This window comes from Tenrec ecaudatus, chromosome 17 (assembly GCF_050624435.1).
Source record: "Tenrec ecaudatus isolate mTenEca1 chromosome 17, mTenEca1.hap1, whole genome shotgun sequence".
Lineage (NCBI taxonomy): Eukaryota > Metazoa > Chordata > Mammalia > Afrosoricida > Tenrecidae > Tenrec > Tenrec ecaudatus.
The window spans coordinates 15,145,314-15,169,248 of record NC_134546.1 but is presented as its reverse complement, the minus strand read 5'-3'; the positions used below and the strand labels follow the sequence as shown (position 1 = coordinate 15,169,248).

General features: G+C 44.8%; 1 protein-coding gene and 1 long non-coding RNA gene across 2 annotated transcripts in view; one reads left to right on the top strand and one right to left on the bottom strand.

Moving 5' to 3' along the window:
- Window positions 1-2,222: 2,222 nt before the first annotated feature.
- On the bottom strand, window positions 2,223-8,728 carry LOC142430618 (uncharacterized). The gene is made up of 3 exons (XR_012780640.1): window positions 7,261-8,728; window positions 2,435-2,522; window positions 2,223-2,297 (listed from the first exon to the last, which is right to left on the bottom strand). It is a non-coding gene; the product is annotated as an uncharacterized LOC142430618 (long non-coding RNA).
- Window positions 8,640-23,935, top strand: part of CNRIP1 (cannabinoid receptor interacting protein 1) — a 32,618-nt gene continuing 17,322 nt past the window's right edge. Inside the window, exons 1-2 of the mRNA XM_075535627.1 lie at window positions 8,640-9,058; window positions 11,511-11,661. Coding sequence (XP_075391742.1) covers window positions 8,880-9,058; window positions 11,511-11,661 — 330 coding nt within the window. The 5' untranslated portion in view covers window positions 8,640-8,879. The remainder of the gene's footprint in view (window positions 9,059-11,510; window positions 11,662-23,935) is intronic.

Genomic DNA, 23,935 nt, shown 5'->3' with positions numbered 1-23,935 from the left:
GGGCTGTTTGGGGCCACCTCCTCTGATTTCACTATGTAAGTATCACAGAAAGAGAATTTCTCTGCCTGTCTCCCCCCAAAAGTTCAATAGAGAACAACTGCATGGCCACACAATTCCACTCCTACGCATACACTCATACAAAAACCATTTGAAAGTAGGACTCAAGCAGATATTTGTACACCAATGTCCACTGGATCAAACAAAAAGATGGAACCAAAATATGGAAATAAACCAACTGTTTATCAACAGATGACCGGATAATCAAAATACGGTATTATGCATACAGTGGAATACTATTCAGCTCTCCAGTAATAAGAGTTCTAATACATGCTACCACATAGATGAGCCTTGAAAACACTAAGCTAAGTGCAACAAATCAGACACAAAGAATAAACATTGCGTGACCCTCTTATAGTAATTATCTAGAACAGGCTCCGAAGTAGATTAGTGGTTACCACTGGTTGGAGAAAGGGGTGAATGGGGAGGTAGTGCTTCAAAGAACCCCTGGGGACTGTGACTGGCTCTGCTATCACACAGAACGCACTGGAACGCGGACGATGGTTTAAACCTTACACTTTGTCCTTTGAGCTCCCTGTGGACCCGTTTTAAAGTTGTTCTGGTTTTGATTGGTTTCTGTTTTCTTTCCAACTGGGTTGTTTCTCTATTTTATTTTGTTATTGTTGCTGCCTTTTTCACCCTTTGTTTTGTATTTTGTATATTTTTCCATCTATGAACCCAAGATGAGTGAGTCTATAAAAACTGTAACTAACTAGATTAATGGTGTCTAGGGGGTACAGCAGGGAGGTGGAGGGGTGGGTGGGAATGGGGAACAAACAACAATGAGTATAGGAAAAAATGTTCTAAAATTGATAGTGACAATGATTGTTCAACAATTCTTGACATGATTGAACCATTAAATTGTAAGACATTTGGATTCTGTCCCAATAAAACTGTTTATAAAGAAAAGTCCTGGGTAGAAAATATCTTTATCATGGAAATAGTGTCGTGGTGTCAGAAAAGAGGTGAGATAAGTTGTTTTTATAGGCTGCCGGAACCCATCCCACTACCATCCATCCAGTTGATTCTGACTCACAACACCCCTATGTAGGGTTTTCAGGACTGTAAACCATTATGGGAGCACACAGCCTCATATTTCTCTCATAGACCTACTGATGAGTTTGAACCACTCACCTTGCAGTTAGCTGTCCAGTGCTACCAGCCGCAGAAGTACATATCTGGCAAAGTATTGTTGCGTAAAGATTAGTAAATTTGCCACAATTTTGGAATCCTTTGGTGGTGCAAACAGCTGTCTTGGCTCCTAAACCAAAAGTTGGCCATTTGAGTCCATCCAGAGGTGCCTCAAGTGGTGGTTACATAATCTATTGTCAATTTGAGACTTCTGAGTGAAGGGGTGACGTTTGGCCACCATCTCTGTGGAATCTAATTTTAATTGATTAAATTTGTGGAAAGAAAGCGAGTATTGCTTTCCTACTTCTTCATGCACAACAGCTAAGTCAGAAGCAGAGAATGCTTTACTTGGAATGTAAACTCATTGCTCAATTTTGTGCAGAACTGATGCAAGCGAGAGCTGACATTGGCTGACATCAGTTCCCATCAGTGAGTTCAGCTAACCAGAGTCCCCTAGGAATCCAACAGACAAACGGGAAGCCTCTTCCTCATCACCATGGCTACAAAAATCCTTCGAGTCTAAGGGAGGACCTGGTCTCGGGAAGATGGCTTTTTCCTCAAATCTGGAAAGTCAAATCAAGGTGGGGCGCTGCTATAAATTTGGAGAATGCTGGCTCAGCTCCCTGAGGCTAGGGCATCCTGAAGCAGGAAAAGGAAAGGAGTCTGGCACACCTTAAATCACCGACACTGATTTTAAAATAAAATTTAGAAATAATTCATGCAGAGGTTGAACTATTTGAACATGAACTAGAAGGGAAGGGCTGGGGGGAGTCCAATATCTCTGCCTGGAAGCACAGTGAGATACTTGTTAGGCTGCTGACTGCAGCAGTTTGAAGCCACCAGCCACTCCCCAGAAGAAAGTGAGGCTTTCTACTCCCGTAAAGAGTTACAGTCTCTTCCCACAGGGTAGTTCTCCTCAGGGGTCTACCCATAGGGCCACGATGAGTCGGCATGTGCTTGACGGCAGTGAATTTGGATTTCAGTAATACGAATTGAGCACAGAGACTAGGACCATGAACATTGAGTTGTCCTTACCCTGATTCCTCTGTCAAATATTTTTCAGATAGCCTCCTCTTCTAATTTCCAAAAGGGTTGTCATAATGGTTACCCTGTTAATAGACAACATTTAAGATGATCAATCTGAGGCAATTAGTCTACAACAAATCTGGAAGCACTAGGCCCATGAAAATATATAGCAATAATATCCAACAAAGCCACAATGAATAAGATAGCATCTCACACCTACCTGGATGGCCATAGGAAGCCTCGTTCGTGTAGGAGTTAAAGCATTCTGCTGCGAACAGTAAGGTCGGTGTTTTGAAGCCAATAGTTCTCTGAGGGAGAAGAACATAGCAGTTGAATTGGTAAAGATTCATAAGATTAATCATAAAGGGCAATTCTACCCTGTCCTACAGGGTTGCTATGAGTCAGAATCCATGTAATGGCAGTTAGTTTGGTTTTAGTGCAGCTATTGTTAGGAAAATAGCAAGATTTGGACTAGAAATCTCGTCCATTGCTGTGGGATGCAACATGTAGCTACTATGGGAAGTAGAGCCAGTTCCTTAAAAAGTTCAACATAAATTTTCATTTGACTCAGCAATTTCAATCCTGGATTTAGACACACAAGAATTGAAAGGCACATACTTATACACCAAAGTTCACTGCAGTGTGACTCACAATAGCTGAAAGGTAGAAACAATCCGATGCCCACCACAGTGAATGGATAACCAAACTGTGATATGCACACTCAACGAAATCCATTCAGCCATCGATAGAAATGAGGCTCTGATAGAAGCTGCCGCACAGAGGTATCTCAAAAACATCATACTAAGTGAAAGAAATCAAACAAAAAGGATAAATGTTGTCTGATCCTACTTATATGAATAGGCAAATATAGTGACACAAAAGTTATTAGGACTCGCTAGAAAATGCCATGGTGGTGCAGTGGTTAAGCTCTAGGTTTCTAACTGAAAGGTCAGTTGTTCGAACTCACCATCCTCTCTACTGGCGAAAGAGATAACAATCTGCTTCAGTAAAGATTACGGCTTCGGAAGCCCAATGAGGCCATTCTACTCTGTCCTATACCATCGTTATTAGAATCAATGGATGTGGGTTTTAGGGACTGGGGAGAGAAGAACATAGAATATCAAGTTTCTTTTTTAGGGTGATAAAAATTTGGGGACATGAATAGCAGTAAGGGCTGTATAACGTGTGAATGCAATGTTACTGGGTTGAATTATACACTTGAAATGTTTAAATTGGTAATATTTGGGGTATATATATATTTTTTACCACAATACTTTAAAAATATATAAACAAATACATTTTGAAATAAAATAAACAAAAGTAGATAGAATATATTACATGTTTATATGTGACTGATACACTTGTGTGCAGTACACAATCTCATTTAGTTCTATCAGTATTAATGATGTAGTAATTTTCACCATTTTAAAGTGAGAAAATTGAGGCTGAGAAGCTAACTAGCTTGTGCACGGTCTCATAACTTGTAATTAGTGTCTGGGATGCAAACACAGGTCAGTTCAACCCCCATCTCTAATGTTCTCTGTGTGTATGTACTTAGTAATGAGAAATGCCCCTTTTGATTTTGCATTTAGTGATGTCATTTTAAGATGCTGAATGCTTTGATTCCAAAAATGCTCACGAATCAAATGTAGAATCCAGAAACAATAAAAAGCAAAAGGGCCACCCTGCCCAAAGCAAAGAAGAATGAAGAAAATCAAACTTGCATGGAAATAGTTATTCTAATAGACTAACAAACCATGAGGACTTCAGCCTTCACATCCTGAGACCAGAAGAACTAGATGGTGCCCGGCTACCAGCACTAACAGCTCTGAATAGGATCACACGAGCAGGCCTGGTGAAGGGGAAGGCCCAGCCCCTGTAAAAGAACACCATGCTTGGTAATGGATAGGGTCAATGAAAAAGAGGAGGGCCTTCCACGAGATGTATTGACACAAAGACTAAAACCATGAGCTCAAACAGTTACGAGGACCAGACTGTGTGATCGCATTGCCCATAGGGTCCATATGATGTAAAACAGATTGTTGACCATATGACTCAGTGGCAACGAACAACAACGACATTGTTTGACTGAAAAGTAAGCACACAGGTGGGTTCAGTTCCAGGCCTGTGGGAAACAGAAAAGTTATTCCCCAGGATGTCCCCTCATAATATATGCCAAACCTAACGTGTTGTTTGCAAACGCATGGCTACTGACTATACACTTGTAGGTCAATTGCTTAAAGGTTATCTGCCTGAAGGCTGTCAGCCATCTAGAGCGATCAGACCCTCTGGTCTGTCCCACCCTAAGCAGAGCCCACTCCCTTCTGATAAGGATAATATTGTTCCTCTGAGGGAGACCCCAAAGACACCTACAGTCAAGTCAACCCAGGAATGACCAAGGTTAGGCTGCCATCTTGCCTCAAGAGCCCACCTGTCTTGTTACGTGTATGCCTTCCTGTCTTGCACATGCCTATTGTACAACCCCTTTCTGTTACATATGTGGTTACCTGTAATTAGGGGGACAGGCATGCTCAAGAGTCTATATAAGCCTTGGTTGGAAATATATTCTCTCCCTGTGTGGATCTGGCTCCTGAAGTCATGAGCCAGTCTGGAGGTGAGCACCTGCATGCTTTCTCTTGTCTGGTGTCTCTTTAATTTTACCCCTCAATTATACACCCCTTGGACTTCTTCGATTGTAGGGGTTGGTACCCCACACAGACCAGAAGGGTGGCTAGGAGTCATAGTCTTGGGGGTTCCACCAGTCTCTATCTGACCAGTAAGCCTGGTTTTTGGTAATGATTGTGAGTTTTGTTTCTATTCTACCCGGCCTCCTCCTTCAACAGATTAACCAATGTTAAGTTTACTTTTTACCTTCTCTTTTCTTTAAAAATGCTAATCAAACCATATAAAAATATGTGGGGTTTTTCCTGTCATCTTACACATTATTCATAATTGGATTTTTTCCCTCTTACATCATTCCAGGTCATTCATGTGGATCTAACAAATTACTTTTTGAAAGATTGAAGAATTCACCTATGAGCATGATGAAAAGATGGATATCCAATTCAACACACAGCTAAGTACTATGTACCAGAATGTTCTCTTGGTGCATACTGGAGAATGAACAGTTTACAAACAAACAGGCCGAGGATACCTGCCTCCGCGTCTACAGTTTGCTCATCATACCACCTTGTATCGTTGATATAGTTAAGCTTATGTATTTGCTAATGCAACATAAAACTACTTATTACTTGAATAGTCACATACCACTCAAAAGTGTAGAGCACAATCATTTATTCAATCACTTCTTCATTGGTTGACATTTCACTTTTGCTTGGTTGGGTTCTTTTTTAAAACATTGTTACAATAAATACACACATATGCATTTCAACTTACTGCCCTGGACTCTGTTCTGCTCATAGGTGCTCCCAGAGGACAGGGTAGCAATGCCCCTACAGGTTTCTGAGACTGTAACTCTTTACAGGAGTAGAAAGTAAAGCCTGTCTTCCTCCTCCAGAGCAACTGATGATTTTGAACTGATAACCTTGGGGTTAGCAGCTCAATGCAGAATCCACTATGATACCAGAGCTCTTGCTAAGCACTTACATATATCCTGTCATAATGTCTTTATTTCTTCAGAAAAGTCAACTTTTAAAGTATATATTTATGACACATATATTGAGATGATATGTTCAGTTAATGTTTGATAAATTCACCAGATTATTTTCAATAAAAGGTTACAGCAATTATACCCTTCCCAGTGGTACAATGGTGAAGCGTTCCACTGCAAACCAAGAGGTCAGTGGTTCAAATTCCCCAGCTCATTTTCAGGAAGAAACGCAAAGAGATCTGCCCTCATAAGGGTCACAGCTGAGGAAGTGCTCTGAGGGTTACCTACTGTCGCACGGGGCCAGAGCCAGCAGAATTGGCTCAGTGAAAGAGCAAGCTTCCCATAATGTGAACTTCCCTGCATTTTACCAGCATGGAAGTTTGAGTTTTTAAGCTTTCATATTTTAAATAGGTAAAAATTAGTTCATTGTGGAAATTCAAAAGCAACCAAACACAGGGAAGGATATCAGGTCGTTTTGAATAAAGGAGCCAGGAAAATGCACATGAAATCAATAATGACCAACTCTCTCTTGCAAACTGTTGTCTCCATCTGTCAAATGGGGTGGGGGAAAGCAGGTGTCAGTCTTTGATAGGCCTGTTGTGAGGCTCAAGTGAGATAATGCGCACTCCAGTGCCCAACTCCAGAGTTAGAGAACAGTTTGCAGGAGATTGAGAAATTCACCCAACTTAGCACACCTGGCAATGTGGGAGAGCTGTGTGCTGGGCCGTCAGTGTGCTCAGAGTCACCTGGGATCTAACCACTACACAGCCTTCCCCTGCTGCCAACAACATTCCCAGCCCCTTCCCCCTAGCCTGACTTGGTTGAATTAGGAAATGTTTGAAGGATTTACTTGTATAAGATAATATGGCAGACATGACTGAAAATCTAAAGATGCCAAACTGCTGCTCCCAGATGTCTTATTGGGGAGCCAAAGACATCCTATTGAAGGACTAAAGACCATTTTCTAAGCCCTGGTGGCACCATGGCTGAAGCACTCAGCTGCTAACCAAAAAGGTCGTTCAACCCTACCAGCCGCTCCACTGGAGAAAGGGCTGGCAAACTTCCGTGAGGATCTGCAGGCTTAGAAACCTTAAGGGGCCGTTCTCTCGGTCCAGGTGGTCGATATGAGCAGGCATCAACTCAACGGCAAGGCGTTGTGGGCTACAACAGTTTTTAAAGGACATGACTTAATGTCAGCAGGTATGGTGTGGCCAGCAAATACACTCAACTCCAGAGAGGGGAGCGAACATGAACAATTCCTACGATCCTACGGAACGTAATCATCTAAAGAGAGCAGTGTATTCAATACTGCAAACTACCTGAGCACCAGTGAACTCCGTTTTCCTTTTGTAAAATAATTTGAGGAACCAAGCCGTTTTGGAAAGGGTGTCCTAGCCGAAACAATATGGTAGTAAATAGTCAGTGGTACTACGTACCCTAGCTGAACAAAAATGAACATCCATTCTTCTCCACCCTTCTGGCCTCTCCCAGGTGTGTTCACCGGCAATGGTACTGTCCACACTGGTGGTGCTGAAGCAGGTGTTCCAAGATCATTATCTGCATTCGCTGCCAACACCGCCCCAGTCCCCTTCGTCTCCCCTTGCTTCCCACACCATGAACTGTCAGCTAACTTGGGCCAGGAAGACTCCGTGCTCATGCTTACTGTGGATATTTAGACTTTGTCCTATTGCATTGTTCCTACCGATAACCTTTTGACCCATCCCTCGGCGTCGCCGCTGCCACCAGCAGAGCCTTAAACCAGTGTCGGATTCGCTCACTAAGGCAGGTTTCCGTGTGCTTAGTTACAAATCAGCCACGATTTCACGCTTGTCACCACCTCAAAGAGTCCGCTTCTCCATCTAGCTGGCACCTGTCTCTCTCGCCACCCCCAGCCCCTCCCTGCAGAATCAGGAAGCCTCTGCACACCGACAGTCCCCGACAGGGATCGAGCACCCAGGAAGAAGGCTCTTCCCCCTCGATGTGGTGAAATTGTTCCCTACCGATTCGAAAGCAAGCTCGAGTGGGGCCCAGTGACTTTGCTTATTGGATGACGCACCTCCCCATGACACGTCAATTGCCGTTTACAGAGTTAATAAGGCATTAAGTTCATCCTTCCCCGAGCCCTGCAAAGATATGGCTCGCTGTAACGTGCCATTCTTAAGACCGCGATCTGCATCGTGAAAACAGCCACTCGCGCGCCCCAAAAGAAGTGTAAATGCTTGACGACAGGGTGGTGTTTGTTTGCTTGTTGACGTGATGGGCCGCTCACGCTAGATGGGGTACTGCCCTTTCTCTCGGCCATTTTCCCTAAGCTGGGTAAAGACTCCCGTTTCCTGACGTTGAAATCACTGCCTAGCCGCTTCCTGCCCGCTTCCCCTCTCCGTCCCTCGCGATCTCCTGCCCGCCGGGGCTCCGGGAGCGGGGTGGCGTCCACGTCCCTTAGGTGTCCGAGGTGTCCAGATTCCGGACGGAGGTCGCGCTCCTCGCTGCAATCGTCGCCTCCCTCCGGCGCCGGCGTCCGCGCCCTTGTCCTCGCTGCAATCGTCGCCTCCCTCCGGCGCCGGCGTCCGCGCCCTTGTCCTCGCGCGGGCCTGGGCCTCCCCGGGTCCTCGGCACGGCCCGCCCAGCTCCGCCCTAGGAGGAGCCAACGAGCCCTCTAACCCAGTGGATGGGGATGGCGCGTCAACAGGCTTAACTCTCTCCGCCCCGCTCCCGCCCCGCTGCCCGGAGGCCTGCTGCGCGCGCGGAGCGTGGCCTGGGGCGCGTAGGGCCAGGCGCGCGGGGAGCGTGGCCTGGGGAGCGCAGGGCGAGGCGCGCGGGGAGCGGGGGATGGGGAAGCTCACAGCCCGGGAGCCGCCCCTGCGGCCCGCTTCCTCCCGGCGTGGGGCGGGGGACCACTGCTTCCCGACCTGCGGCGACGGCGCGGCTTCCTAACCACCCCCCAGCCCCGCCCCGCGCGTCCTCCCGCCCCCCGCGCTCCAGCCGCCGCCGGCGCCGCCGCCCCCCGTCCCCGTCCCCCGCCCGCGGAGTCGCCGCGCCAGCCCCTCGCCCAGCCATGGGGGACTTGCCGGGCCTGGTGCGCCTGTCCATCGCGCTGCGCATCCAGCCCAACGACGGCCCGGTCTTCTTTAAGGTAGACGGGCAGCGCTTCGGCCAGAACCGCACCATCAAGCTGCTCACCGGCTCCTCCTACAAGGTGGAGGTGAAGATTAAGCCCACCACGCTGCAAGTCCAGTGAGTGCGGGCCCGGGAGGGGGGGCCGATGCCGGGACGCCCCGCTGCAGGACCCCGCCGGGCGCGGACGGAGGTCCCCCCGGACGCGCCCAGCCGGGCGCCGCGACCTGCGGGCCCCGGGGAAGCCGTCGGCTCCCTGCGTCCCCGCCTCTCCTCCTGTGCCACACGGCCGTCTCGCTTCTCCCCAGCCTTGGCCCTGATCGCTGCGGGTCCCTTTAAAACAACGACTGCGGGCCCGATTTCCTTCGCTTGCAAATGCTCACCCCCTCGGTCCAGCTCTTCCCGAGAGGGCTATTTCCCGGGCCCGCGCAGAACCCTGGGCGGCCGGAATGGGGAGGCTGGGGAGATCCCCAAGGGACTTCATCTACCGCAATCCCAGCCCCCAGGAGCTGAGCTGTGCGGTGCTGGTGTCCAGCCCTGGTGCTGCGGGAGAGACTGGAGAAGGGACAAGGGCTGAGATGTAAAGGTGGGGGGTGGGCGGGTTGCCAACGTTGGTGCACCCTGAGGGATGATCCCCGCTCTTCCATCTGCCTTTACGTGGTGGTGCAATCCAGGGCTAAGGGAACCGGCTCAACAAGTCAGGTAGCCCCCTCCTCTGATCAGGCCCTAGTCCCACGTTTTCCACGGCTTGTATTTTGTCCTCTCTAACTGTGTTTTGTGCCTTGGGTTAACCGCACCCTGGTCTCAAGGTTTTCTGGCCTGTTCATGTCCTGGGGGGTGAGGGGGCGGGAGAGACTCCCTTCTCGGTGGTCGTTGGATGCTATACCCAATAGACATCTGGTGGAAAGTCAGCATGGGGTGTGGCTGGGCAATAGACCGTAGGTGGGGTCCTGGACTTGGGGTTCCACCTGAGCGTGGTGTCAAGTGCAGCCTGGAGGGAACAGACCAGCATTTACTGCAGCTACTAGATGCTGGGTATGGGGACTTTGAATCCTTTTATAGCTCCAATGAACTCCTGTATTCATTAACGCAATAAACTTGAGGTAACGTTTTAAGTGCCAAGCTCTATTGGAAGTACCTAGAAAGAAACCTTGTGTTTCTGGTACTTCTGGCCCATCTGATTGGACAATATATGCCCCAGCATCATCACCAGCCCCACCAGCAGCATGCACCCCTTATCTCCACATGCCCACATGCCCAGTGTTCTGACCATATGGGTATGAGTCAGGCTTTTCCTTTCTTCCCAGCATCCCTTTGTGCCACCTCTTTCATAGGCCATGTTCTTCAAAGCAATTCTGCTTCCATTTGTGTTAATGAGAAAACCCATTTTTCTAGGCACACTTTCATTTTAATCAAGAGATTTCCAGTATCCTTACCCAGTTCTCAAAACTGCCTCAGAATCACCTGGGAGTTTGGGGGAGCTAGCTAAAAGGCAGATCGCTTAACCTCTCCTTCCAAATTTCTAATTTAAGTCTCTACGGTCCAAATCCAAATTCACTGCCTTCAAGTCGATTTTGACTCAGCAATCTTACAGGAAAGCGTAGCACTGCCCCCGCGGGATTGCAGGACCTTAAATCTTTTCAAAACTCCAAACTCCTTGCCCTCAAGTAGATGCCAACTCATAGCAATCGTACAGGACAGGCTAGAACTTCCCCTGTGAGTTTCAGAGACTGTCACTGTCTACGGGAGTAGAAAGTAGTCTCTCTGGAGAAACGCTGGTGGTTTCCTATTGCTGGCCTTGCGGTTAGCTGGCCAATGTGTAACCACCATGCCATCAGGGCTCCTTGAGAGGAGTAGAAAGCCTCATCTTTCTGCCGCTGAGTGGCTGGTGGGTTCCGATCCCTGGCCTTGTGCTCCGCAGCTTAGTGCGCAGCCCATGACTCCATCTCTAGGGCAGGGCCTGGGAAGCTGCATTCCTGAAAGAGTTGTAGGTGCTGCTGATGCTGCTAGCCTAAGGGTTTCCTCTTGAAACCCAGTGTCCTGGCCCAAATGTTGAACTAGTTTGTTCCAGTTTGATCACCTGTTGACAATTTATTTGCCTTTCCACCTCAGACATGCTGAATCAGAATCTACATGTTAACAAGATCCCCAGGAGGATCTTAGAAATTCTGCAGTCACCCTACCTGCACTTCAGTATATATGCATCAGTGCCAAAGCATTTGAATGTCTGTCTTTGGGACTTCTAATGGGACTGTTTTGTTTTGTTTTCCTGATAGGTCCCCCCCCCCCCCAAACAGCCTCAGGGATAATTTTAATGAGTAACTAGAGAGGAGACTCATACTGTGACCTTTTACAGGTATTCCAGATAAGATTCCTGAGGTTAGTTCAGAGATTAAGCTGTGGGTCTGAGGTCACATAGCTGACTAGATGGAGGTTTAGTTGTGACCTCCAGCCTTTCAGGATTACTTCTACCAGATCACAAGTTCAGTGGGACCGCTGTCTGGTGTTGTGGCCCAGGATAGTGTGCTTAAGCAAAGTCCTACCGCCTGCGCTCAACTCCTCTCTCTTGCAGGAGCATTTCCATTGGGGGCACTCTCGTGCCCCTGGAGCTGAAGTCTAAAGAACCTGATGGAGACAGAATTGTTTACACCGGCATATATGACACAGAAGGGGTGACCCCAACCAAGAGTGGAGAACGGCAGCCTATCCAGATCACCATGCCGGTAAGGCCTGGGCAGGGGTGTGGGCACACAGAGCCAAGCAAATGGCAACCAAGAGGAAGCGCCTGAGCAGTATCTCCCTTTAAGAAAAGCTATAGGCCACTGCCATCGAGTCAGTTCTGCCTCCGGGTGACCCTGTGCAGAGCTGTGCTCTAAAGGATTTGCAATGGTTGCCCGGCCTCTCTTCAAAGGCACCTCCGGGTGGACTCAAACCTGCAACCTTTCAGTGAGCAGCTGAGCACAGCAGCACACTACCGCCCAGGTACTCCAAGAAATGGTGCAATAGTTTCCTTTGTGGATCTGCTGGAGAAGGAGCTGTCTGATGCTCCTCTGCTTAACAAGCAACCCTGTAGATGCTGAGAGACACTCCTATGAAGAGCAGCAGGTAGTTCAGGGAGAGAATGCCTGCTGTACCAGGATGGGCTCTCTAACTGCAAAGTCTTTGACGTTAAATAGCCCACAGCCTTTCAGGCACGGGAAAGCGGATATGAATAACAGCTTGCTATTTACATCTACACTAAATAGATGTGCTCTTAATAGCTAGTCCTACCAGATAGAGTATGTCAGAATAACAATATTTCTAGCTGGATAATATTGGCCCTAAAGTAGGGAACAAATTGCTCTGAAAATAGGGTAGCATTTTTCCTCTGCAAGGACAACCTCAAATGGTCTGTCCTCTGGCTTCAGAGGGAAGATCACAGAGGTTCTCAAATATCACGTGCATAGGCGCCTCCAGGCAGTTTGCCTAAAGTGCCAGTCTTGGTCTTGCTTCAGGTGATTGGGGTTCAGTGAGCTAGCTGAGGCAAGACCTAAGAAACTGAAGCTTTAGGAAACATATCAGGTGATCCTGATTGAGACAACCCAGGAACTATACTTTGAGAAACACTGATCAGACAGAGCTATCTCTGTATTACCTGCCCAGTCCTTTTTCACAATGCTCAGCATACTTAACTGCAGGCAATAACAAATGATCCTTTTGCATCCCATGTTGGAGTTGTTTTGGAAAAGCCCTATCTTACTTCCAAGAACATTTATCAGGAAAAAAATATATAGCAATGGGGAAATTATGAGATGATTGTAAACAGTTTAAGAAAAGTGTTTCTACATACACTGCACACACACACACACACACACACACACACACGCTTTTCTTCTACTTATGTCTATCTTTGAATGTCAAAGCCACAGCCAGAACACCATTCTGTGAATGTATCCAGCTATCCACAGCTCCCGCTGGTGGTGTTTCCATGTTTCAGCCTCACAAAGGAAACAGTAGCCATCACTTCACACCTGTGCAACACACCTGGGAGACTAGAGAATTGATGCTTTCCGAATCTTTGAGTATTCCCCTCTTTCTCCATAAGGTATAATTAGTTACCTTTAAATATTGCTCATCTGGTTGGCAGGATAGTTAATTGTGTGCTCCTTTAATTGCTGTTCATCTGAAATATCAACATGCTCATTTACCATTAGTATTTCTTTTCTGGATTGCATGCTCTTGGCCGTATTTATTATTGACGTGTGTCTTTATGGATTTTTAAAACCCTGACAAATTAAAAAGTCATCTCTTTTATCTCATCTTGAAAGTGTATTCATCATTGATTACTTGACTTTTAAATCTGTCTACAATATAGCTTTATGTATTTTATGCAGTACGACATGATCTTTTCCTGTATGGTGTTTGCGATGTGGATCCAGTTCAAAATGTCTTCCCTAACTACCCAGATGGCGTATGTTCATACCCAGTTGGACATTTTTATCTGAACTTTTGTGGTCTCATTTGTTAATATTTACATTCTTCATTAACCTGAAATATATTCATTCCTTGGTTTCACAGTGAGATCCACAATGCCCCAAGACAATGAAAGTAATCATTTAGTCTTCTCTAATAGTCTTAGATTTCCATAGTAACTTCTTCAACAAAAACCCAACTCATTGACATCTAGTAGATGCCGACTCAACGCGACACTATAGAACAGGCGGGTAGAACTGCCCCCATGGGTTTCTGAGACTGTAACGCTCTTTGAGGAGTAGAGAGCCTGCCTCATCTTTCTCCCACAGAGTGGCCGGTGACCGACCTTAACTGCTGACCGACCTTAAAGTTAGCCCAACATGAACCACTACTTTAGTAACTTCATATATGGCAATAAAACTAAATCTTCTTCCTACATATGCCAATCTATACCGATGATCTATTTGTTCTCGTTCTGTTTTAGTTAGCTACTGTTGTTGTTGTTAGATGCTATCAAGTCAGTTCCGACTCAATGATCCTCTGTAAATAGAAAAAACACTGCCCAGCCCTGTGTTGTCTTCACAACTGTGCCATACACCGGTGGGTTCTGGCACAGTTCTGGCTGCTGAAAATCCTTATCAAAATCTCAAACATGTCTGTCCCATATACGAGACTCTCTTGTGTCTGGGGTCTGCCAGCATCCTTGAGCATCCTTGGTGCATGGACTTGTACACAATCCTCACCTGGTGTCTGTCTCCCCCTATGTGTTCCTGCCTTTGCTGCCTTTTTATAGCCCAGATGTCATTCGGTGTAGGACCCTTCTTTGACTTCTGTGACATCGTTGGCATAAAATAAAAATCCCTGTTTCCAAGCACAGATACAAGGGCCAGAAATTCAAGACTTACTTTTGAGGCACATAATTTAATTCATAGCCTATGCCAATTGTGTTAGTCCATATAGACCAGAGAAACAAATTCGTAGAGACACTCATAGGTGTCTAAGAAAGAGATTTATATACAAGAGCAATTGAGTATTGAGAAAACATCCCAGTTCGGTCCAGATCAAGTCCCTAAGTCCGATATCAGCCTATATGTCTGATACCAATCTATAAATGCCTCTTCAGATTCTTGAGACACATGCAATGATGCCGAATGCAGGATGATCACAGGCCAGTGGGTGGAAAGCCTTGTGGATCCAATCGTGGTGGAAGCATCTCAGCGCTGGCAGGGATCTCCACATGGCTTCTCCAGCTCTGAGGCTCTGGCTGCCATCAGCCTGTCTCCATGTGGCTTGTCAACAAGAATGTCTCACAGGGACTGAGGGTGTATCCTGCGTCCAATGAGCTATTTACCTCCGTAGTGCCTCCAAATGAGGTCATCAAGCTGTCACCTGATTGAAAGGCCAAACTCCACCCCTTCACTCATAAGTCTCAAATTGACAATAGGCTATATGTATCTACCACACCAATACTGCATTATTTAAAACACAGTTTATATGTTTTTGCCTATTTTATAATTACTCACCTGACCAAATTTTCTTATTAAGCATTTTGGGTATCTTTTCTAGGATTTTGCAGAGAGACTCAACATCTGGATATAGCTTTGTGCCATTTTCTGATGTCTTTTCCCCTCCATCCTTCTATTGCACTGGTCCTGTAGTTTGGAGCACTATTGGTGCCAAGAGGGCTGTCCTGGTCTCTAGGGTTCATTGTTGAGTACAGCATTAGTCTCTGATGCTCACCATACTAAAACAGGTCTTTGTCTAGTTCGCCAAGATATTTTCCTTACTTTGAGTCAAGTGTAGGATTTTATTTAATCCCCTTCCCTTTTTTACTTCTTTAATATGGGAATGTATTGAGTTAGCATGTACACATCCAGTTACTAAACTGTCCTTTATTTTTCCAAATAAACTGCTTGAACTGTTTGTATTATTTCAATGCTAAGTTCAATATCCAACTATATTATTTCAGATTTAGACCATATTTAGTATTTTGATATTGCTTTCTTTGCGTATTTCCAGTGTATATGAGGCAATGGGGAAAGAGAGTGAAAATAAAACAGATACCCCTGACATCAAGTTTCTACTGTAGTGGGTGAAAGCATAATTGAAATCTGATTATGAATAATTACGATGATAAAAAGGGTCATAAAAGCATAATAGTGGCCTTCAAGTATATGCTTTTACTACTCTGGGATTTATGGCAGTGAGATCCTGAGGAAAACTGAAGTGTGAGTAAGAGTTGGGAGAAGGAGGAATCACAAAGGTGAAGAGCTGGTAGAGAAAAGCATGTGTACATGTGGCTGAGAAAGGAATCTGTGTAGTGCTGTTGAGTAAGCATTGGACTGATACCTGCAAGGGTATTGCTTCAAACCCACGCACTGCTCCGTGAGAAAAAATAAGGCTCTCTACTCCCATAAGGATGTTCCATAGTTCTGAGGCAGAATTGAGATGGCAGTGATTTTGGAGGGGAGTGGCTGAGAGCAGCTCGACATGGCCAGAACAAAGAAGGGCTAAAATTAGAAAACTAAGTCAGCTATAGGGCCTTCTTGCTTATTATACATTTTGATTTTATTTCTAAGACATAAGCATTTATTAACATTTTGAAAAAGCCACTTTGAGATTCAACTTGTATACAATACAATCTACCTATTTTAACTGTATAGTTACGTTGATTTTGATAAATGGATACCAGTGTGTCCCCTCTACTCCAATAAAGACAAGGAACATTTTCAATTTTCTCAGGCCTGTTTTGCCAATCCTAGACGACCTTGTCAATTACAGTTTTGTCTCCACAAAGTAGTTTTTTCTCTTCTAAAATTTTGTGTGAGTGTAAATCATATTATGATGTCTGGTTTACCTTAGCATGTTTTCTTGGCATGTTTACCCTGCCCTGCAGTGATGCTGTGAGTCACTATTGACTTGATGGCAATGGAAGTGTTGTCCTGGTAAGTGTTGATAATGTTCTCTAACATAAAATGACAATGATGTCTCTAAGGTGAACCAGAGACATAAATTAAGCCATAGATGCGTGACTGGATTGGGGACTTGTCCTTAATTCTAACCCCAATTTAAGAATAATTAGTTCTTATGATCACTGAAAATATGGGTGACATAGCAAAGTGTGGTGAAGAAACTAGATGGTATCTGGCTGTCAGAAAGGATAGTGTCTGGGGTCTTCCAGGCTGGTTTCAAACAAGCAGCCATCTAAGTGAGGTGTCCGCTAAGGCCACATAGAAGGAGCACACCAGCCTGTGTGATCCAAGGATTGTAAATAATATCCAAATCTAAAGGAGGGACTAGTCCCAGAGCTTGAATTGTGAGCACCTGGTTTGCAGAAGGCTAGGGGTGACAGTGGAAGCCCCCAAATCATTTGCAGGGTCCACACATGAATGAAGCTTCTGGTGATCGTGGTTGAGAGATGTGCATAGTCCTGTTATCAGACAGAGAGCACTGTAAAGTCGATTATGGCAGACGTAATTAGGTTAGCGTGTATTATCTGCTCATTTTATCTCCCTTTCAGCCTACTCTAAAGCTTTTTCAGTTTAAAAAAAAAGAAAAAGGGAAATACGCGTGGAAGTCCCGGTGAATATGCTCTGACCAAGGACCATAGCCTGGCTAACCTGCAGAATGCATTGAGAGTGGATTGTTGCAGATGCAGTTAAATTAGAATTTAGGGACCCTTTCTGTTGATCTCCCTTATGACCCATTTAAATTTGTTCTAGTTTTTAATATTTTCTGATTTCTTTTCAGTTGAGGTTTTCATCTGTTTTGCTTTGTTATTCTTGCTCATTTTTGTTTCATTGTTTCCTAATGTTTTTCTGTATAAGGAACCCAGGATAGATAAGTCTATAAAGAGAGGAGCTGGATTTATGGTTCCTTGGGGGTATCGAGAGGAGCTTGTGGGAAATGAAGATTGAATAAAGATGAGTTCAATAATGAAGAAAATATTTTAAAACTGATGATGAGGGTGATTGTACAACTCTTCTTGATGTGACTGAACTATTGAATTGGATGATATGTGAATTTTATGTCTATAAAACTGTTGGGAGGAAACAAGAGTTCCAGTCTCAGAAACTCAGAGGGGCAGACCTACCCTCTCCTGCAGGGTTGCTATGAGTCAGCACTGATTTGATGGCGGTGACTATTGAATCATACTATTCTTAAGTATGGTTGTGTTAGATTTTTCAGCTTTCGTTCACTCAAAGTTGTTCTGGATATTCTAGGCCTTTTGTATTTTCATATTGATTTTAGAATGAGCTTATCCATTTTTCCAAAAGTGCCCAAACTGGGACTTTTAATTGGATTTGCATAAAGTCTGTAGATCAGATCAGAGGGATCTGACACTAACAGTGTTGAGGGTTCCCATCCATTGGTTTAGTATTTCTCCATTTAGTTAGGTCTCCTTTCTGCCTGCATCGTGTTCCCTGCACAGATTTTGTTAATTACTTATTAAATTTATCATTAAGTGTGTCACATTTTGAGGGGTTTTTTTGCCTAGTATATAGAAATAGAAGTGATTTTATACCATTTTCTTGGATTATAAAACCTTGCTAATCTTGTGTTTGGTTTATTAGGACTAAAACAAGCTATTAGGCTTTTATTTTTCAAGAATGGCAAAAGTTCTCTACATATTTCCTCATGTCATCTGCTAGCAAACAATTTCTCCTACCTTTCCACGTTTGTTCCTTTCATTTCTAAGGTAACTTCAATGTGTGGTGCTAGGTGAAAATGGGGAGTGTGGATGGCTTGTGCCCCTGTAGCTTAGTGTAGGGTGGGAGACGTATATAAGACCAAAGTTGGGCTTTTGAAAAGGCCAGCACTCTTGATAAATGTTTAGCGAGACTTGCGGGTGTGTGTGTGTATGTGTGTGTGTGTGTGTGTGTGTGTGTGTGTGTGTGTGTGTGTGTGTGTGTGTGGTGGCCGGGGGAGGCTATGGACATCAATAAGGAATGAACACTATTAAAAATTATCCAGACATTAAAGGATAATAGAGGATTACTATGAATAACTCTTAAGATAAATTTGATGACTTAATTAAAATGGATTAAGTTATTCCATTTTTTAACACTAAGTAGGATATTAGCTATGGGTTTTTATCAGCTTGAGGAACCTCTTTTGGCATTCTGGAGGATTTGATTTTTGCGAGTATTGTAGAATTTCTTTCAAGTAACTTTTCCTGCCTTGTCAGACGATCATGTGGTCTTCTCATCTTATTTTCAAATAGATACGTTGCTTTTTCTCTGTGAGACGTGCTTTAAAAAGATCCTGTTCGGTCATGGTAGATCCCCTATGTGCGTGGCTGGATTTGAGTCACTGAAGTGTGCTTAAACATGTTGATGTCTATTTCGGGGGGTTATTGGCTTGTGGTTCTCTTTTCTTGCCATGTCTTTGCTTAGTCTAGGGAAGGCTGGCTGTCCAAAGTTCTTGGAAAGTGTTCATCGTGTGCTTTCTGAAAGTGTGTCAACAATTGATATGGTTGTCACTGTTGCTAGTGGCCCCCAACTCGGTCTTGACTTCTGGTGACCCATGTGTGCAGAGAAGACCTGTGTGCCATTCCGCTTTCCTTTGGAGTGGACTTGAATTGTGAACCTTTCATTCAGTATTTGTGCCACCCAGTGACCCCCAGAATTGACATTACTTTTACTTAATGGTAGGTCAAGTTCACAGCCAACAGTCTGGCTTGTATTTCGTCGGAAGGCTTTTCATTACAAATTCCGTTTCCTTGGCTTTCCTTCATCCTGGACTGCTCGGGACTTATTTCGTGAGCAGTTGATTATAATTTGTCTTTCACGTCCTTCATCTATTTCAGTTAAGTCAGCAAACTTATTTTAAGAGTTGTTCATAAGAATCCCACATCCGCCTGTGATATCTGGATGATTTCTAATAATGTTTGGGCTTCCGTTACTGATATTCGTCATTTCTCTTTTTTCCACTCCTGACAAGTTTTGCTTGACATTGACCAATCTTATTGGCCCTTTCAAAAGCTCAAATGTGGTCTCCTTATACTTCATTGTCCATTTTTCTATTTCATGGATTTTGAGTCCTATTTTTATTTCCTTCCTTCGAGAAATTCTTACAAAGGTATAGTATACGTTAAAAATAATAATAGAGTGCACATTGCCATCAAAGCGACTCTGACTCATGGTGACCCCAGGTGTGACAGGGCAGAACCTCGCTGTAGACTTTTTGGCTGTGAGTGTCCCAGATGCAGATAGCTCCCTGGGCCTTTGCTCTGTGGCACTCCGGAGTGAGTTTCAGCTGCCAACTTTAGGAGTAGTAAAAACTCACTGCCTTTGAGTCAGTACTGCCTCATAACAATGTTATAGGCCAGAGTAGAATGCCCCTGTAGATCTTGAGACTGCAACTCTTTACTGGAGTAGAAAGCCTCATCTTTTTCCCTCAGAGCAGTTGGTGATTTCAAACTTCTGACCTTGCAGTTAGCAACCCAATACATAACCACTGCACCAATAGCCAAGCACAAACAGTTTGTGCCTTCCTGGAACCTCAGGCGTGATCGGTACCTTCTGGCCATCTATGCTACTTTCATTTTCTTCCCAACACCATCCTTAATGGCCCCAGTTCTCCTGTGGCCTTCCTGCTTCACTCTCCAGCTGTCACCCACATACGAGGCAGTTGAAAACACGATGCTTTGGCTCAAACACACCTGAGTCCTCAATGACTTATTTGTTCATTAGCCCTGTAACTCATTGCCACTGAGTTGACTTCAACTCCCAGTGACCCCATAGGGCAGAAGAGAACTGCCCCTGTGGGTTTCCGAGACCGTCACTCTCAGTGGGTATGCAAAGTCTCCTCTTTCTCCCAGGGAGTGGCTGGTGGTTTCAAATTGCTGACCTTGTGGTTAGCAGCCCAAAGCATAACCCACTGTGACCACGGGGCTTTACAGCAAGTTTGCTCAATGCAATGCAGCACTTGCTTTCCTCACTGCTGCTTCTGTAAGTGCTGAGTGTGGAGCTAAGTAAAATGAAGTCCTTGTTGACGCCTTTGAGAGAACATTTGATTTCTTTATGCTGAGGTGTTGTCCATAATGAAGGCAGTGGTCTTTGATGTTCATCAGTAAGTACTTCAAGTTCTCCTTGCTTCCAGGAAGCATGGTGGTGTCATCTACAGATCTCTGGATGTTAGTGAGTCTTTCCTCGATCCTGATGGCACATTCTTTCACATATAGTTAAGCTTCCCCAAATACAAGGGGTTACCCCACCCCCCAAAAAACCCAGAAGTGTTTTTTTCCAATGGTACACTTTAACATTTTATGTAATCATTTTTAGGGGCTCATACAACTGTTATCACAATCCATACATACTGCAATTATGTAAAGCACATTTGTACATTCATTGCCCTCATCATTCTCAAAACATTTGCTCTCCACTTAAGATCAGCTCCTCATTTTCTCCCTCCCTCCCCACTCCCACCTCCCTCAAAAGCCCTTGATAATTTATAAATTATTATTTTGTCATATCTTACACTGTCTGACGTCTCCCTTTACCCACTTTTCTGTTGTCCGTCTCCCAGGGAGGAGGTTATATCTAGAGCCTTGTAATCAGTTCCCCCTTTCCACTCCTCCTTCCCTCCCGGTATCACCACACTCAACACTGGTTCTGAAGGGATCATCCGCCCTAGATTCCCTGTGTTTCCAGTTCCTATCTGTAACAGTGTGCATCCTCTGGTCTAGCCAGATTTATAAGGCAGTATTAGGCTTATAATAGAGGGGAGGGGCAGAAGAAGCATTTAGGAACTAGAGGAAAGTTGTGTTTTTCATCGTTGTTACACTGCACCCTGACTGGCTCGGCTCCTCCCAAAGACCCTTCTGTAAGGGGATGTTCAGTTGCCTACAGATGGGTTTTGGGTCTCCACTCCACATACACCCTCATATACAATGATAGGATTTTTTTGTTCTGATGATGTCTGATACCTGATCCCTTTGACACCTCGTGATCATGCGGGCTGATGTGCTTCTTCCATGTGGGCTTTGTTGCTTCTGACCTAGATGGCCACTTGTTTACCTTCAAGTCTTTAAGACCCCAGACACTATATCTTTTGATAGCTGGGCACCATAAGCTTTCTTCGCCACATTTGCTTACATACCCATTTTTCTTCAGCGATCAAGGAGGTGAGCACACAATGATATGATTTTTTTGTTCTTTGATGCCTGATAACTGATCCCTTTGGCACCTCATCATCAGGCAGGCTGGCGTGCTTCTTCCATGTGGGCTTTGTTGATTCTGAGCTAGATGGACACTTGTTTACCTTCAAGCCATTAAGACCCCAGATGCTATATCTTTTGATAGCCAGACACTATCAGTTTTCTTCACCGCATTTGCTTATGCACCTTCTTTGTCTTCAGCAATTGTGTCGGAAAGGTGAGCATCATGGAATGCCAGTTTAATAGAAGAAAGTATTCTTGCATTGAAGGAGTACTTGAATGGAGGCCCAATGTCCATCTGCTACCTTTATACTAAACCTATACATATATGCACATAGATCTATTTCCACATCCTCATATGCATGTGACTTTATTTAGACCTCTATATATGCCCTTTTCCTCTATTAATTTTACCTTCCTCTTGTCCCACTATCATGTTCAGCCTTCATTTGGGTTTCATTAATTCCTCTTGGTTACATTACCCTTGATCAAGCCCTACCAGGCTTCCTACACCCTCCTCACCACCGATTATAATCACTTGTTGTTCCCTTGTCCCTGGGTTTGTTAACACCACTTCCTTTCCCCCCACTTCCCTCTCTCCCATGTCCCCCTAGAACTGTCGGTCCCATTGTTTTCTTCTCCAGATTTTTCATCCAGCCTATCTTATTTAGACAGATCTGTGGAGATAATAACATGCACAAAAACAAGACAGAAAAAGCAAGCAACAAAATAAAACAACTGCAACAATGCCAACAAGCCAATGACAAAACACAGACACAACAACAACAAGAAAGAAAAGCTTGTAGTTAGTTCATGGACTGTTTGTTGGCCTTTAAGAGTCTTTTCTGGTTGAGTCTGATGGGGCACCAAGCCCTGACCCCAAAGTCTATTTTTAGTATTTCCTGGGGACTTCGTTGCTCTGTTCCCCTTGCTATTCTGTTTCACACCCTTAGTGTTTTGCCTCGGTGTGGTGGGATCAGATGGGTGGAATTCCCACACTGTGTCTCCAGTGTTGTCCCCTGTAGGGCTATGGGTCAGTGAGGGATAACGTCTCATAGTGGGGCCGGCCATATGGTCTTCTCTATGGATTGGCTGCTCTGAACGTGAATATCATCCTCAAGGCTTGGAGGGCCAGGATGTGCTCTACTCTCCCTTCCTCCCCCTTCATTTGCTCCCATGTGCTCTGATCTGTCCCTCTCCTGGAGCTGCAGATTCCATGTTCTCCTCTGAAACACTTCAACATTTATTTACAAAACTACCTTATCACCTCCAAAATATTCTGCTTTATACTTAATACATTTGTCAAATCTGTGATTCCATTTTTGGAAACATTTTACAAGCTCATCTGTTTGGATGGCTGACAGCACTTCCCTTGATTTTTCTTCACCACTTCTATGTTGTCAAATTGCTGGCCTTTCCTGGCCCTCTGCATTCAGGAAAACAAAACAAAAAAAGTCACACAGAGCAAAGTTACGTGAGTAAGGTGGGTGACGCAAGAGAGGCGTGCTGTTTTTTGCCCAAAGCTGGCACACAGAGATGACTGCATGAGCAGGGACATTGTCATGGTGGCAAAACCAGTCCTCTGTCTGCCCCAAATGAGGCCTTTTTCGTTGCGCACTGTCATACCATCTTTTCAGAACCTCTAAGTAGAAAGCTTGATGAACTGTCTGACCTGGTGGAACAAAGTCCAAATGCACTAAGAGTGGACATTCTCCTCTGTTCGGGAAGTTGACAGATGTCTGAAGTGAGGTTTGCCATCAACTTACATTTCACCTTTTTTGCAATGAGAAAGCCACTTGTACACTTTAGTTTTTCCCTGACCTTATAAATTGTGTTCAACATTGCAACAGTTTCTGTGGCATTTTTCCTAGCGGGAAACAAAATTTCCTAGCCGGAAACAAATTTCATAGCTGCATGCTGTTCTCTTAAATTGGCCATCACAAAAAAAAAAAAAAAAAAGAGGTTCGAGCGAAGCTGCTTTCATGAATAAATTCACTGTGACCAGAGAGAACCTTCCCAAGGGACACCACTGGCTGCACTGACTCAGAGCAAGCTGCTCAATACTCGCCTTGTGGGGAAAATTCCTACTGTGCCCAGCGGAGCTTTTTTCCGGGTCTTGGGGAAACCTCGTATTGTACAGTTCTGGTTTCCAATAGTTTGACTATGGGGTGCTAAATAGAGACTTGTTTTGTGTTTCTCTACTCACTGTGTCTTTGAGTCTTTTCATGTTTTCACCAAGTTTGGGTTGGGGACAGTACTTGTTGCTTTTTTACTTTACTATTATTCGTGTCAAGGAGCCCTGGTGGCATTGTGGGTTATGTGTTGGACAGTCATCCAGAAGGTCAGCAGATGGAACCCACCAGCTTTGCTGTAGGAGAAAAAGT